Source organism: Triticum urartu, chromosome 7A (assembly GCF_056163025.1).
Source record: "Triticum urartu cultivar PI428250 chromosome 7A, HENAU_Tu73, whole genome shotgun sequence".
Taxonomy (NCBI): Eukaryota; Viridiplantae; Streptophyta; class Magnoliopsida; order Poales; family Poaceae; genus Triticum; species Triticum urartu.
The window spans coordinates 468669783-468687576 of record NC_141879.1 but is presented as its reverse complement, the minus strand read 5'-3'; the positions used below and the strand labels follow the sequence as shown (position 1 = coordinate 468687576).

Here is a 17794-nt window from a genome sequence, read left to right as displayed (position 1 = left end):
TCTTGAGCTTAAGGTATGCGTAATGCGGTACCGCATTGAACTTGGCGAATGCGGTTCGCTCGAGCAGTGCGTGATAGCCACTGCGAAACGGGACTATGTCGAAGATTAACTCCTCGCTTCGGAAATTATCCGGAGATCCAAAGACCACTTCAAGTGTGACTGAGCCTGTACAGTTGGCCTCTACACCTGGTATTACGCCTTTAAAGGTCGTTTTGGTGGGGTTAATCCTCGAGGGATCTATGCCCATTTTTCGCACTGTATCTTGGTAAAGCAGGTTCAGGCTGCTGCCGCCGTCCATAAGGACTCTAGTGAGATGAAATCCGTCAATAATTGGGTCTGAACCAATGCGGCGAAGCCGCCGTGACGGGTGCTAGTGGGGTGGTCCCTTTGATTAAAGGTGATCGGGCAGGAGGACCATGGGTTGAACTTTGGGGCGACTGGCTCTATCATGTATACGTCCCTTAACGCGTGCTTCCACTCCCTCTTGGGGATGTGGGTTGCATATATCATGTTCACCGTCCGCACTTGTGGGGAAAACCCTTCTATCCACTGTTGTTCGGCGGCCGGGGCTCCTCGTCGTCATCGTTATGCGGCCCCTTGTCTTCATTTTCAGCATTTAACTTGCCTGCCTGCTTGAACACCCAACAATCCCTGTTGGTGTGATTGGCCGGCTTTTCGGGGGTGCCATGTATCTGGCATAAGCGGTCGAGTATTCGGTCCAAACTGGATGGGCCCCTAGGATTCCTTTTGAATGGCTTCTTCCGCTGACCGGTTTTAGAGCCTCTGAATCCGGCATTAACTGATGTATCCTCAGCATTGTCGCCATTAATGCGGCGCTTCTGCTTGTTGCGACACGACCTACCACTACTGTCCCTAGTGTCCGAATTACCAGGGTTCTTGGTTATATTGTTGCTACGAGCAAGCCAGTTGTCTTCTCCCGCGCAAAAGCGGGTCATGAGTGTCGTGAGTGCTGCCATAGACTTCGGTTTTCCTGTCCAAGGTGCCGGGCCAGCCACTCGTCACGGATATTGTGCTTGAAGGCTGCTAGGGCCTCAGCGTCCGGACAGTCGACTATTTGATTTTTCTTTGTTAGGAACCGTGTCCAGAATTGCCTGGCCGATTCATCTGGCTGCTGAATTACGTGACTTAGGTAATCGGCGTCTGGGGGTCGCACATACGTGCCCTGGAAATTGTCGAGGAATGCGGCTTCCAGGTCCTCCCAAAAACTGATTGATCCTGTTGGTAAGCTGTTAAGCCAATGCCGAGCTGGTCCTTTAAGCTTGAGTGGGAGGTATTTGATGGCATGGAAATCATCGCCGCGGGCCATGTGGATATGAAGGAGATAATCCTCAATCCATACCGCAGGATCTGTTGTGCCATCATATGATTCGATGTTAACAGGTTTGAAACCCTCGGGGATTTGATGATCCATTATTTCGTCTGTGAAGCAGAGTGGGTGTGCGGCGCCTCTGTACTGGGCTATATCATGACGTAGCTCCAGTGAGCCTTGTCTACTGTGTTCGGCCCTGCCGAATTTGTGGCTGGCGTGACGGATGCCGTCTCGAGCCGTGGGGCGCCCACGCGATCCATAGATCGATCTTGTTTGTTTAGCCTTGTCCTCCAACATATCTCGTAAGTCCGGCGCATATTCCCGTGCCTTGGTATGGGGTGCGGCTTGAGTGGAGGGCCGAGAGGCCTCTCTGTCGCGGCCACGAGGTGGCCGGTCGGCCGCATCAAGTGCTTCCTCCTCTAATTGGGGTAGCAACCTGCGCTTTGGGTAGCTCTTGGAGGGGCGTTCGAGTTGATGCTCTTCGGCCGCAAGGACTTCAGTCCATCTGTCGACTAGCAAATCTTGATTAGCTCTAAGCTGTTGCTGTTTTTTCTTGAGGCTTCTTGCCGTGGCCATAAGCCTGCGTTGGAAACGCTTTTGCTCGACGGGATCCTCTAGCACGACGAATTCGTCGTCGTCGAGGCTTGCCTCGTCATCGGAGGGAGGCATATAATTATCGTCCTCGACCACTCTGTCTGCCGCTCTCTCATGAGGGCTGGTTTCTCCATCCTCCTGTGCTAAATCTTGCTGGAGGGGGTTTTCTTCGGCGCTTTTCGGAGTATTATTATCTCCCGTGCTGGAATCATCGTGTTTGTTTTGGCGGGATTTTGAGCGGCGCCGCTGACGTCGGCGCTTAGGCTGTTTCTTGGAGGGGTCATCCTCCACTGTTCCATCGCCATCTCCCTCTTTTGGGGTGTCCACCATGTATATGTCATATGACAAGCTGGCTTTCCAGGGCCTAATAGGCGCTGGTTCTTCATCATCTCCTTCATCGGCGTCCATATCGTCGATGTCTTCGGAGTCGAAGTCGAGCATGTCGGTTAAGTCGTCGATAGTGGCTACAAAGTGGGTGGTGGGTGGGCTTTGAATTTCTTCATCATTCGAATCCCAACCCTGCTGGCCGCAGTCCGGCCAGGGCTCTCCTGATAAAGAGAGAGACTTCAGTGACTTCAGAATATCGCCAAAATGCGAGTGCTGAAAGATGTTCGTGGCAGTGAACTCCATGATCGGTGCCCAATCGGATTCGATTGGCAGGGGCGCGGAGTGTTCGGAGTCCAAAGAGGAGTCCGGCTCCTTGTAGTCACGAGTCTCGCAGAGTACGGGGCTGGTGTTTGGCTCAATCGTCGTTGGCGTCGCAGCCCCCGAGGTGGCGTCCAACCGCCCATCCTCGATCGGTGCAGTTGGCTCCAAATTAGGGACCGGAGCCGATGCGGGTGCGGCCTCCAGGGCACTGTTCGGCGGCAGAGCTAGATCATGCTCGTCGGGATAGCACAGCGCGCTCGGCAGTGGCTCCAATCCGTCGAAGATCAAGTCCCCGCGGATGTCAGTCGTGTAGTTTAAACTTCCGAATCTGACCTGACGGCCAGGGGCATAGCTTTCGATATGCTCCAGATGGCCAAGTGAATTGGCCCGCAGTGCGAAGCCGGCGAAGACGAAGATCTGTCTGGGGAGGAAGGTCTCACCCTGGACTGCATCGCTATTGAAAATCGTAGGAGCCATCGGGCCTGGCGGCGATGGCACAGAGGAAATCTCCATGAAAGCACCAATGTCGGAGTCAAAACCGGCGGATCTCGGGTAGGGGGTCCCGAACTGTGCGTCTAGGCCGGATGGTAATAGGAGGCAAGGGACACGAAGTTTTACCCAGGTTCGGGCCCTCTCGATGGAGGTAAAACCCTACGTCCTGCTTGATTAATATTGATGATGTGGGTAGTACAAGAGTAGATCTACCATGAGATCGGAGAGGCTAAACCCTAGAAGCTAGCCTATGGTATGATTGTTGATGTGTATGTTGTCCTACGGACTAAAACCCTCCGGTTTATATAGACACCGGATAGGGTTAGGGTTACATAGATTCGGTTACAATGGTAGGAGATCTGAATATCCGTATCGCCAAGCTTGCCTTCCACGCCAAGGAAAGTCCCTCCCGGACACGGGACGAAGTCTTCAATCTTGTATCTTCATAGTCCTGGAGTCCGGCTGAAGGTATAGTTCGGCTATCCGAACACCCCCTAATCCAGGACTCCCTCAGGGCGCCCCCCTCCCTAGTCCAATTCAGACCAGCCCATGGGGAGGGGTGCAGCCACCCTTTGAAGCCTTTCTCTCCTTTCTCGTATGGCCCATTAAGGCCCCATACGAATTCCCGTAACTCCCCGGTACTCCCGAAAATACCCGAATCACTCGGAACCTTTCCGATGTCCGAATATAGTCGTCCAATATATCGATCTTTATGTCTCGACCATTTCGATACTCCTCGTCATGTCCCCGATCTCATCCGGGACTCCAAACTCTTTCGGTACATCAAAACACATAAACTCATAATATAACCGTCATCAAACTTTAAGCGTGCGGACCCTACGAGTTCGAGAACTATGTAGACATGACCGAGACACGTCTCCGGTCAATAACCAATAGCGGAACCTGGATGCTCATATTGGCTCCTACATATTCTACGAAGATCTTTATCGGTCAAACCGCATAACAACATACGTTGTTCCCTTTATCATCGGTATGTTACTTGCCCGAGATTCGATCGTCGGTATCTCAATGCCTAGTTCAATCTCGTTACCGGCAAGTCTCTTTACTCGTTCCGTAATACATCATCCCGCAACTAACTCATTAGTTGCAATGCTTGCAAGGCTTATAGTGATGTGCATTACCGAGTGGGCCCAGAGATACCTCTCCGACAATCGGAGTGACAAATCCTAATCTCGAAATACGCCAACCCAACAAGTACCTTCGGAGAAACCTGTAGAGCACCTTTATAATCACCCAGTTATGTTGTGACGTTTGGTAGCACACAAAGTGTTCCTCCGGTAAACGGGAGTTGCATAATTTCATAGTCATAGGAACATGTATAAGTCAGGAAGAAAGCAATAACAACAAACTAAACGATCAAGTGCTAAGCTAACGGAATGGGTCAAGTCAATCACATCATTCTCCTAATGATGTGATCCCGTTAATCAAATGACAACTCATGTCTATGGTTAGGAAACATAACCATCTTTGATCAACGAGCTAGTCAAGTAGAGGCATACTAGTGACACTCTGTTTGTCTATGTATTCACACATGTATTATGTTTCCGGTTAATACAATTCTAGCATGAATAATAAACATTTATCATGATATAAGGAAATAAATAATAACTTTATTATTGCCTCTAGGGAATATTTACTTCAGGAATAGCATCATGTGGGTCCTTTTGCTTGACCAGTTCTGAGAGGTTTCCGGGGTAGATGTCAATGAAGGTGACACTTCTCTTTTTTGGAAGGATAAATGGAAAGTGGGGGATTCTGTTATGCCTCTACAACACAGTTTCCCAAGGTTATTCTCCTATGCCAAGGACACTTTTGTTTTAGTGAAATATAGTTTCCATAGTTCCAACCTGCTAGCATGGTTCCACTTGCCTCTTTCCGGGAAAGCTCATAAAGAGCTTCAAGTTTTGCACAGTTTGCTCCAAAGCCATGAGAGAAAACCTGATTTGAAAGATGTTTGGTCCTGGCATGGTACCAGTAAACCCTATACCCCCAAGCAGTTCTACATCTCCGGGTTAATTGATCATACTTTCAACCCTTGCTACTTCTTGAGCTTGCATTGATTTTTCCCTTGAAGAGGAAAGGGTGATGCAGCAAAGTAGAGATAAGTATTTCCCTCAGTTTGAGAACCAAGGTATCAATCCAGTAGGAGATAATGCACAAATCACTGAATACCTGCACAAACAATCAAACAACTTGCACCCAACGCGATAAAGGGGTTCTCAATCCCTTCATGGTTACTTGCAAAAGTGAGATCTGATAGAGATAGATGAATGATAAAGTAAATATTTTTGGTATTTCTGGTTTTATAGACTGGAAAGTAAAAGATTGCAAAAAGAGTTGATTGGAAACTAATATTGTAGATCAGAAACTTATATGATGGAAAATAGACCCCGGGGCCATAGGTTTCACTAGAGGCTTCTCTCAAGACAGAAAATAATACGGTGGGTGAACAAATTAATGCAGAGCAATTGATAGAAAAGCGTAAAGTTATGACGATATCTAAGGCAATGATCATGAATATAGGCATCATGTCCGTGTCAAGTAGACCGAAACAATTCTGCATCTACTACTATTACTCCACACATCGACCACTATCCAGCATGCATCTAGAGTGTGAAATTCATAAAGAATGGAGTAATGCATTAAGTAAGATGACATGATGTAGAGGAATTAACTCAAGCAATATGATGAAAACCCCATCTTTTTATCCTCGATGGCAACAATACAATACATGCCTTGATGCCCCTACTGTCACTGGGAAAGGACACCGCAAGATTGAACCGAAAGCTAAGCACTTCTCCCATTGCAAGAAAAACCAATCTAGTTGGCCAAACCAAATCGATAGTTTGAAAAGAATTACAAAGATATCAAATCATGCATAAAAGAAGTAAGAGAGGATTCAAATAATATTCATAGATAAGCTTATCATAAATCCACAATTCATCGGATCTCGGCAAATACACCGCAAAAAAGTATTACATCAAATAGATCTCCAAGAACATCGAGGAGAACATGGTATTGAGAATCAAAGAGAGAGAAGAAGCCATCTAGCTACTAGCTATGGACCCATAGATCTGAGGTAAACTACTCATGCTTCATCGGAAGGGCAATAGAGTTGATGTATAAGCCTTCCATGATCGAATCCCCCTCTAGCAGGGCGCCGGAAAAGGTCCCTAGATGGGATCTCATGGGTACAGAAGGTTGTGGCAGTGGAAAAGTGTTTTCGTGGATGCCTCTAGTGGTTTGGGGATATATGGGAATATATAGGCGAAAGAATTATGTCAGGGGTGCAAGAGGGGCCCACAAGGGTGGGGGCGGGCCCTACCCCCTGGGCGCACCCTCCGTCCTTGTGGCCGCCTTGTGGCTCCTCCGACTTCATCTCCAAGTCTCCTGGTTGTCTTCTAGTCCAAGAAAAATAATCGCGAAGGTTTTATTCCATTTGGACTACATTTATTATTCCTTTTCTGCAAAACTCAAAAACAGGGAAAAACAGGAGCTGGCACTGGGCTCTAGGTTAATAGGTTAGTCCCAAAAATAATATAAAATAGCATATTAATGCATATAAAACATCCAAAACAAATAATATAATAGCATGGAACAATCAAAAATTATAGATACGTTGGAGATGTATCAAGCATACCCAAACTTAATTCCTGCTCGTCCTCGAGTAGGTAAATGATAAAAATAGAATTTTTGATGTGGAATGCTACCTAACATATTTATCCATGTAATTTATTTATTGTGGCATGAATGTTCAGATCCTTAATATTCACAACAAAAGTTTAATATGACATAAAAACAATAATACTTCAAGCATACTAACAAGGCAATTATGTCTTCTCAAAATAACATGGCCAAAGAAAGCTTATCCCTACAAAATCATATAGTCTAGCTATGCTGCATCTTCATCACACGAAATATTCAAAGCATGCACAACTCCGATGACAAGCCAAGCAATTGTTTCATACTTTTGATGTTCTCAAACTTTTTCAACTTTCACGCAATACATGAGCGTGATCCATGGACATAGCACTATAGGTGGAATAGAAGGTGGCTGTGGAGAAGACAAAAATAAGGAGACAGTCTCACATCAACTAGGCATATCAACGGGCTATGGAGATGCCCATCAATAGATATCAATGTGAGTGAGTAGGGATTTCCATGCAACAGATGCACTAGAGCTATAAGTTTATGAAAGCTCAAAAAGAAAACTAAGTGGGTGTGCATCCAACTCGCTTGCTCATGAAGACCTAGGGCAATTTGAGGAAGTCCACCATTGGAATATACAAGCCAAGTTCTATAATGAAAAATTCCCACTAGTATATGAAAGTGACATCATAGGAGACTCTCTATCATGAATACCATGGTGCTACTTTCAAGCACAAGTGTGGTCAAAGGATAGTAACATTGCCCGTTCTCTCTTTTTTCTCATTTTTTTATTAGGGCCTTATCTCATTTTTGGCCTCTTTTTTTTGTCCGGAGTCCCATCCTGACTTGTGGGAGAATCATAGTCTCCATCATCCTTTCCTCACATGGGACAATGCTCTAATAATGAAGATCATCACACTTCTATTTTCTTACAACTCAAGAATTACAACTCGATACTTAGAACAAAATATGACTCTATGTGAATGCCTACGGCGGTGTACTGGGATGTGGAATGACTCAGAAGTGACATGTATGAAAGAATAATGAAGGGTGGCTTTGCCACAAATACGATGTCAACTACACGATCATGCAAAGCAATATGACAATGATGAAGCGTGTCAAAATAAACGGAACGGTGGAAAGTTGCATGGCAATATATCTCGGAATGGCTATGGAAATGCCATAATAGGTAGGTATGGTGGATGTTTTGAGGAAGGTATATGGTGGGTTTATGGTACCGGCGAAAGTTGTGCGGCACTAGAGAGGCTAGCAACGGTGGAAGGGTGAGAGTGCGTATAATCCATGGACTCAACATTAGTCATAAAGAACTCACATACTTATTGCAAAAATCTATTAGTTATCGAAATGAAGTACTACGCGCATGATCCTAGGGGGGATAGATTAGTAGGAAAAGACTGTCGCTCGTCCCCGACCGCCACTCATAAGGAAGACAATCAATAAATAAATCATGCTCTGACTTCATCACATAATGGTTCACCATACGTGCATGCTACGGGAATCACAAACTTAAACACAAGTATTTCTCAAATTCACAATTACTCACTAGCATGAATCTAATATCACCATCTTTATATCTCAAAACAATCATAAGGAATCAAACTTCTCATAGTATTCAATGCACTTTATATGAATGTTTTTATTATATCCCTCTTGGATGCCTATCATATTAGGAATAAATTTATAACCAAAGAAAATTACCATGTTGTTTAAAGACACTCAAAATAATATAAGTGAAGCATGAGAGTTCATTAATTTCTATAAAATAAAACGACCGCCGTGCTCTAAAAAGATATAGGTGAAGCACTAGAGCAAAATTGCCTAGCTCAAAAGATATGAGCGAAGCACATATAGTATTCTAATAAATCATGATTCATGTGTGTGTCTCTCAAAAGGTGTGTACAGCAAGGATGATTGTGGCAAACTAAAAATCAAAGACCCTAATCATACAAGACGCTCCAAGCAAAACACATATCATGTGGTGAATAAAAATATAGCCTCAAGTAAAGTTACCGATAGACGAAGACGAAAGAGGGGATGACTTCGGGGGCATCCCCAAGCTTAGGCTCTTGGTTGTCCTTTAATATTACCTTGGGGTGCCTTGGGAATCCCCAAGCTTAGGCTCTTGCCACTCCTTATTCCATTTTCCATCAACTCCTTACCCAAAACTTGAAAAGTTCACAACACAAAACTCAACAGAAATCTCATAAGCTCCGTTAGTATAAGAAAATAAATTACCACTTTTGGTACTATTGTGAACTCATTCTTTATTTATAATTTTATATTGGTTAATATCTACCGTATTCCAACTTATACATGGTTCATATGCCCGATACTACCCATAGAATCATAAAAATAAGCAAACAACACATAGAAAACAGAATCTGTCAAAAACAAAACAGGCTGTAGCAATCTGGCTAGTTCGAATACATCTGTAACTCCAAAAATTCTGAAAAATTAGTACAACCTAAGAAATTTGTTTGTTAATCTTCTGCAAAAATAATCAGTATTTTATCACGCTTCTATTAAAAATGAGAATTGTTTTCCTGAGTGCAAAAGTTTCTGTTTTTCAGCAAGATCAAATCAACTATCACCGTAAGCTATCCCAAAGGTCTTACTTGGCACAAACACTAATTAAAACATAAAAACCATGTCTAACCAGAGGCTAGATGAATTATTTATTTCAAAAGAGAACCTAAAAAGCAAAAAAAAAATTGGGCTGCCTCCCAACAAGCACTATTGGTTAACGCCCTTAGCTAGGCATAAAACACGAATAGATCTAGGTATTGTCATCTTTGGTATGGAATCCATTAGTGGCTCTCATAATGGATTCATATGGAAATTTAATTTTTTTTCTAGGAAAGTGTTCCATGCCCTTCCTTGACAGAAATTGAAATCTAATGTTTCCTTTTTCATATCAATAATTGCACCAATCACTTTAAGGAAAGGTCTACCAAGAATAATAGGACATGTAGGATTGCAATCTATATCAAGAACAATGAAATCTATGGGCCCACAATTCATATTTGCAACAATAAGAACATCATTAATCCTTCCCATGGGTTTTTTAATAGTGGAATCCGTAAGATACGAATTTAAAGAAAAATCATCAAATTCACGGAAACCTAACACATCACATAAAGTTTTTAGAATCGTGGAAACACTAGCACCCAAATCACACAAAGCATGGTACTCATAATATTTTACCTTAATCTTAATAGTAGGTTCCCACTCATAATAAAGTTTTCTAGGGATAGAGACTTCCAATTCAAGCTTTTCTTCAAAAGAGTGCACAATAGCATCAACAACATTTTTAGTAAAAGCTTTGTTTTGATTATTAGACAGCACATGGACAACACATAAAACCATCCGCCCGCTTGTTTGCCTCAGTCGCAAGCAGAAAAGTACGCACGCCATTAACGAACTAGGGAGAGCATCGGTCATCGTACATCCATTGCCGGCTCATCTTCATTGCACAACACCGAAAATACCAAACTAATACAAGTTCATACATAAAGTTCATACACACTTATTATCATAAAACAACATACAAACTCTCTTGCTAAAGCATTTAAATGCAACAACAAATGCGATCAAGATTGCAACTAAGGCAACAATTGATCCAACAGCATAATGATACCAAGCCTCACTATCAATGGCATATTTTTTAATCTTTCTAATCTTCGAGCGCATTTGCTCCATCTTGATCTTGGGATCATCGACGACACCGGGAACATACAACTCCAGTTTCATCTTCTCTTCTTCAATTCTTTTCAAATTTTTTAAAATACTCGTTTTCTATTTTAACTAAATTTAACCTCTCGACAAGTGGGTCGGTTGGAATTTTCGGTTCACATACCTCCTAGATAAAAATATCTATGTCAACTTGATGGGCATAATTTTTCATAAACATGAAATGCAACAAATAGTTATAAAGAGAATATACCACATATAGATCATAAACCGGATGAGGGCCGACGGGGACGGATATCAAAACCATGCCACTATGTATAACAAACAATGTATGGGTAAGAAAATTATACAAGTAACTATATATCTAAATCAGACAAACATGATTTTTTTATAAAAAAAGATAAGAACAAGAGGCTCACCAAGGTGGTGCCGGCAACGGGACGGTGCGGGCGATCGACGGTGGTTAGGACGGGGACGGGAAGGGACTAAGTAAACCACACCTACATATGCAAACTAAGAGTTAATTTGAGCTCAAATTGCATATAAATCAAATAAACTACCACATATAATTACTTCCAAACTAAAACCCACAAATCACTATACTTATAGAGCATTGCAAGAGCTAATCTAGCAACGACAGATGAATGGACAAAGTTGCTGACCTTTGTGATCACTTGGATGGATGGGGGGCCTTCAAATCTTGACAAATTTTGGGCAAAATGAAGGATGAGCTCGAGCAAGAGGGGAAGAACAGACAGCTTGGGCTCGACGAAGGGTTTATATAGGGTCATCTTTAGTCCCGGTTGGTGATACAAACCAGGACTAAAGGTGAGCCTCTAGTACAGGTTCGTGCCACGAACCGGGACTAAAGGGGTGGTGGCAGGCTGGGCCCTCACCAACCCCTTTAGTCTCAGTTCGTGGCACGAACCGATACTATAGGTTCAACACGAACCGGGACTAATGATGCCTGCCTGCCTTGCCGTTGGAACCGGCACTAATGTGTGACCATTAGTGCCGGTTCATTTACAAACCGGGACTAATGTGTCACACGTAAAGTAGTTTTCTACTAGTGTAATATGCTACGTTCATAGTTTGGGTCTTGTCCATCACATTATTCTCCTAATGATGTGACCCCATTATCAAATGACAACTCATGTCCATGACTAGGAAACCATAGCCATCTTTGATCAACGAGCTAGTCCGGTAAAGGCTTACTAGGAACATGTTGTTGTCTATATATCCACATATGCATGCATTTGAGTTTCCGTCAATACAATTATAGAATGTAGTAAAGTATATTGATTAGCAAAAAATTATGAAGAGCAATATTATATTATTGTAAAATATTTCTCGAGACAGATCTATGTGTATCATCTTCATATTTCCATCTACATGTTTAACACAACATTAGTGGTCGGAGATTCAAATTTTGACTTTAATATTAGCCCAAAACACCGTTTATTTGACTAGTGGAGGTAGCATATACTCCCTCCATCTTGGTATACAAGGTCATTATCAAAATTACAATTTGCAGCTATGCGAGGTCACTAACACCAATCAAGATAAAATTGATGAGGTTTGCCTCGTGCTAGCAATCGAGGACATTAATACCCCATGCATGCATGCAGGGTGAAAAGGTTGGTTTGAATGCACCAAATTAATCCACCAACGAGCAGTGAGAGAGTTTGTCTTGTTGTGCGTTGGAGAGAAAAATACGCATTAATTAACACATCAAACGAAGTGAAAAGACTAATTTACAACATTGGCTTAACTGGTCATTAGTTTCTATTTTGGTACCTGTAATATGGGTTTGTGGTCTTCTATAAAAAATAGAGGGAGTATTTAACATTATGATTATTATATACTTTTTATTGTGGCATGAAGGGGATTAGTTTTGAGTCGAGGCTATTCTCACTCAAGAGCGTGACAGTGCTCCTGATATGACAAAAGTTATTGGGCAAAAGAGACTTGCCATCCATTAGTAACCACCAGAGATATCTTTGACATGGCCCAGCTGGTTAAGAGAGGACATATCAATGGGAAATTGCAAGCAATTTTTATCATGAAAGTAGCAATAGCACTGTCTCAGCTTCCTAGTACAACATCTTTACGGGAATACATATACATACGACAAATTAAGTGGTTCCCTCGAGCCCTACATGCATGTATATATATGATGGGTGTATGTTTTACTAAAACGGAAACAATTGTATGGGCATACACACGCTTGTGCATGAACTTTTTAATCGGCGTTCTTATATGCAAATCTAGTATCTTTTGAGTATTGGACAGTAGGAAGCTTACCATTTTTTAATCTTTTACTATGAAAAAGAAGAAGAAATATATAGGCATTTTGATCGGTCATGTGCAGATCAATCTTCATTTTCGTCGGCTACTAATAATTTACAGGACGAATGTTTTCAATATTATTCTTTTCCATATTATTGAGCTCTGTACGTACAGGCTATAACCAGCACTGTAAGTATGATACTAGCTAGTATATTGTTGATGACAAATAGATTTGGCATAAAATATTGATGACAAGCAGTATATATTAATTCAAACGCACTCCGCCTAACGGGGCACGTATATGCCAGCGCCTCCTCTTCAAAAAAATTAAGGGTCCTCATAGTGGCGAAGCTAGCAGCGAGTTACGCCTGGGCTGACATATTGAATGACAAATTCTCAGAATTTTCGTTACTTTGTAAAAAAGAATCACAAGGGATTTTGGTACTAAGCCTAGGGATATTAGCCCTAATTGCTCTAGGCTTATCTACGCCAGTGGATATCCTTTGCCTCTTGTCGGTGCCACAGTTGATCCACCTCGTCTTCGGTATCCTTAGGAAATGGATCATGGTTGGAGGACTCGTTTTATATGTTTCTTCGAGATTTGTCAAGGTTTGTGTCCTATTCGAAAAGATGAGACGGCGGCTGCTTCCTGAATATTGAATAAGGTTCTTCTCATCTAGCCCCCGTTTCTGTGATGTGTCTAGCATCGTCGGTGGGCACGTGAAGGTGTGTCTCCCGTGAATCTGTCTTTGATGGGTTTGCTCGGATCTGGTCATCATTCATCTACACTCATGTGTCTTCAGATCGGATCCTTCTGATCTACATTACTCTTCGTCGTCGGCAATTGTTGTTCCGTTGCGCTGGTTCTATGAGGTCTTAGCACAACGACTTCCTGGCTATCTATTATAGCAAGTTTTGTCAGGCTCTGACGAAGGACGGGCGATGACAGCTACACGCCTTTTGCTCATTTCAGTGCTTACAGTCGTTGCTAGGTGGTATGTAGATCTGTATGTATTTTTCTATTATTTTTTCTGATTATTGTTGTACATCTACGATTGAAGATTAATAGATCTGAAGTTTTATTAAAAAAAGCACTCATGAACCACGTACTAGCAATAGATATAAAAGGAATCATAATTCATGGATGTTATAATCTCTATTTTGCTCTCAATACAGAATACTGGCCGCTCTTCTCTCTCTAAAAAACATTTCTTCTCTGGCCATCTCTGTCAGGGGTGGGTGGAAAAAACTAACCCCACTAGAGTGACCAAAGCAAAGGGCTGCACCCAACAGCATGGAATGATGGCAATATCAATATCAACCTCCGATCGTTTCTCCCTCCTCCCCTCTCCTCTTCCTCCTCACCTCTCTCTCTCTCTCTCTCTCTCTCTCTACTTTGCAACCTCTATATAAATGGCCACCTTTCCTCCCACACCGCCGGATCACCCATTCTCTCTTAGCCTCCTCTCCTCCTCAGCTCCAAGCGCTAGCTCCAATCTATCTCCCTCTCTCTGCCCATTTATCAGCCTTTAACACACGAACTCAGTCTACCGGTCCCTGGAAGAACCACTTCACGCAGGCCGTCGTTTTGTCGATCGATCTAACAATGAGCATCTCGGTGAACGGTCAATCGTGCGTGCCGCCGGGCTTCCGTTTCCACCCAACGGAGGAAGAGCTCCTGAACTATTACCTCCGCAAGAAGGTCGCCTCCGAGGAGATCGACCTCGACGTGATCCGCGACGTTGATCTCAACAAGCTCGAGCCATGGGATATCCAAGGTACAACTATTATTTTCTTCTTCTCCCGCCATGGCGGCCTAGCTTGCACCTCCATTCATTCATATATAGTGGCTTAATTGCACGGTTCATGAAGCAAATAGTAGTTTGACAGTGCAAAGTGGCAAACTAGTACCTTCTGCCATTAAAAAACAAGCGAGCTCCATCTCAGTAAGAAATGCAACTATAATTTCTTGGATGGGTTGTTTTGTGCACACGTACCCGTGATGAACAAATCAAACTAAGAGAATTGTCTTGGTGCAATTTGGGTGTTTCAGAGAAATGTAAGATCGGCTCGGGTCCTCAGAACGACTGGTACTTCTTCAGCCACAAGGACAAGAAGTACCCGACGGGAACGCGGACGAACCGGGCGACGGCGGCCGGGTTCTGGAAGGCCACCGGCCGCGACAAGGCTATTTACAACGCCGTCAAACGCATCGGCATGCGCAAGACGCTCGTTTTCTACAAGGGCCGCGCTCCCCATGGCCAGAAGTCCGACTGGATCATGCACGAGTACCGCCTCGACGATCCTTCTTCCACAACGGACGCCGCCCCCACCGCCACCATGGTACGGATACAATCACCTAGCTCAATTGGGGAGCTAATGCACCGATCGCCATTAATTGTTTGCTGCCGTAACAATTATATGGAGGTGTGGTGGTGCAATGATAGGAGTACGAGCGTCCTAGCTTAGCACCTTGACAGCATCCAGCCTTTCCTTCCCCCCTCTCTCTCTATGCCTAGTCTCTCACTGCACTAATGATTAAACTTTTTCCATGTGCTTCATGTGCCCCAAAAGGTAATAATAATTAACACCTGCCAGCCTTTGTCTTTGGATGCCGCCGTGCGTCATGCTCAGGTTGTCAGTGCCTCCACATCGTCGGACGCCGGCCAGGAGGACGGCTGGGTGGTGTGCAGAGTGTTCAAGAAGAAGCACCACCACAAGGATGCGGGGGCCGGAAACGGCAAGCGCGGCGGCGGGGGACGAGATGATGGGGGCAAGGCGGCACGCTCCTCCTCGCCGCTCTACTCCAGCGACGATGCACTTGACCAGATCCTGCACTACATGGGTCGCTCGTGCAAGCAGGAGCACGAGCTTTCGTCGCCGCGCCCGAGAACGGCCACGTCGCGGTATCTGCGGCCCCTCGAGACGGTTCTCGGTGGCCACGGTTTCATGAAGCTGCCACCGCTGGAGAGCCCCTCGGCGGCGGCCACGGCGCGGAATTCGACTACGACGCCGCTCGCGCCGAAAGGAGACGGAAATGTCGAGCGCGAGGTGGCGCACGCCGAGGACCTGCACCAACCCCACCGCGATGGCGGGATCACGGACTGGGCTATGATGGACCGGCTCGTCGCGTCCCACCTCAATGGCCAGCACGACGCGTCCACAGACCAGCTCTGCTTCGACGGCACCGCCGGCCATGCAGGCGGCAACGACGCCCTCGACGACACGGCCGTCAACGGGCTTGCCTTCTACTCCGCCGCGGCCACGAGGCTTCTCGGAGGGGCCGCCGCCGGTAGCAGCGACGACGACCTGTGGAGCTTCGCCCGATCTGCGGCGTCGTCGGAGCGGCTGAGCCATGTGTCACCGTAACAACTGTAGCTGCTATTGCCATGGCCAATGGAGGGCTGAAGACACGAAAGGTGGCGAGGCAGGACAGCAGCTGCCCTAGTACAGTAAAAAGACTACAACGAGAAAAGGGAGAAAATAATAATAAAGGAGAGCGAGATCAACAGAGAGAGACAGAGATCTCAAAGGTGATTAGATTGATGTGTGGAGAGAAAACTAAGTGAAAGAAAAGGGGATTAAAGCGGGCAGTAAGTTGGAGTATCACTGTCACCGCTGATCGCACCCGTCTCTTATTGTTTAATTAACCCTTTTAAGTACTATGTTATTAGCATATGGTTACTTATAATTAAGATCGACCGGTGATATATAAATTAATTCGTAATTACATAGTTTGTTGTGGTGTGTGCAAGGTGCGCAATTCATTTTTTTCCTAGGATAAAGCAGTAACTTCTCTTCAAATTGTTGCCTGGAAATAAAGCTGAAAGATGGCCAAACTTTCTCATAGAATAGTAATCGGGGTGGAGACTACCGATTTAGCTTCATACTTTTTGCCATACAATTTGTTTAACTGGATTTAGTAATGCAGTTGATTAGTTAGGTGATTAATAGAATAATCGACCATGCATTATGGGTGTGATGACCATGGAGGCAGGGGCGAGAGATGCTGGACGCAGATCGTTATCTCGCTTGTCGTGACAGGAGAAAAAGGCAAGTGAATTTAATTTTAAAGTCGAAAAAAGAGAGGCATAGATCGATGGATGGATCGATCGGGCTATAGTAGTAGCTGCGCTGCCTGTCCCCAGCGCACGTACCGTGGTGCAATGTCGATCGTAGTGCCCTTTTGGTCCCCCAATAATTCCCCTCTCTCTTCACCTCCTCTGCCTAGCTACTCTCACTCATGAGTCACTGATCTCCGTTCTGGAGAGAGAAAACATCAAGCAACATAAAAGCTGGACATGGAAACAAACATGCTACATCATGGACACAGAAAAGGGCTAAGGTCGATCTAGAGAGAGAAAGATCTCTGGTGAGAGGGAGAGAGATCTTTAGATAGGGAGGGTGGCAACTGGCAAGTGGGTGTTTGTCGGACATGCATGGAGAGAGTAGTGCCCAGGGGGAGAGTAGCCAGTGCGATATGATACGCCTACGCAACTACGCACTCCAGACACGAGACATGCACAAGTCAACAGAGGGCGGCAACTGGCTAGCTCTACTATCTGAATCATGCACGTAGACGTAAAATACGTCGTACTGGCCATGCAACTTATCCCATGGAGGCATCATATCGGGCATTATTCTACCTGCCCGCCGAGTGGCCGACGACCGGCGGGGTACCGATACCCCCAGTGTTTATTTTTGTGTGGTCGTGGCCGGGGTCGGAGCTAAAAGGGGAATTGAATTGAATTAAGTTGGAGTGCCACAAAAAGGGTGGAAAGGGACGTGTCAGTCCAGACCCCGGCCCGAACCAGCTGCTTACCGCGCTACAGTGGTGTGCTCCACAGCCTCCACTACCACCGCCGAGAGGGGAAAACACCGTCCGTCCCCACGTGGGGAACGAGGACACGCGCGTACCAGCTTTCCCCGGGATCTATAGCTCGTTCCGTTGTGCGACAAGATTAACGCTCAAACTATGCACCGCCGAAACCACGTCCTGCCGCGTTAGAATTTACATTCTGTTTTACGGGAAAACAGTAGATCTTCTGCTACGTACGGTTA

The 17794-nt window shown here is 44.8% G+C and overlaps 1 protein-coding gene across 2 annotated transcripts; it reads left to right on the top strand.

Annotated features, from left to right (window-relative positions):
- Positions 1-14193: 14193 nt before the first annotated feature.
- LOC125524264 (NAC domain-containing protein 43) lies at positions 14194-16470 on the top strand. Of its 2 annotated transcripts, none has more exons than XM_048689342.2 (3): positions 14194-14511; positions 14787-15076; positions 15368-16470. In XM_048689342.2, exons 1-3 carry the CDS (start codon positions 14340-14342, stop codon positions 16100-16102), a joined length of 1197 nt encoding a protein of 398 aa, XP_048545299.1. In that variant the 5' UTR covers positions 14194-14339; the 3' UTR covers positions 16103-16470. The 2 variants fall into 2 exon arrangements, with proteins under 2 accessions (XP_048545299.1, XP_048545298.1); XM_048689341.2 differs by having other exon boundaries at positions 15332-16470.
- Positions 16471-17794: the final 1324 nt, after the last annotated feature.

Bases quoted from the DNA above. Each gene is read 5' to 3' on its own strand.
- LOC125524264 (XM_048689341.2), top strand. From the start codon at position 14,340: ATGAGCATCTCGGTGAACGGTCAATCGTGCGTGCCGCCGGGCTTCCGT. The intron at 14,512-14,786 runs GTACAACTATTA...TGGGTGTTTCAG, and splicing joins CGAGCCATGGGATATCCAAG to AGAAATGTAAGATCGGCTCG. The intron at 15,077-15,331 runs GTACGGATACAA...AACACCTGCCAG, and splicing joins CCGCCCCCACCGCCACCATG to CCTTTGTCTTTGGATGCCGC.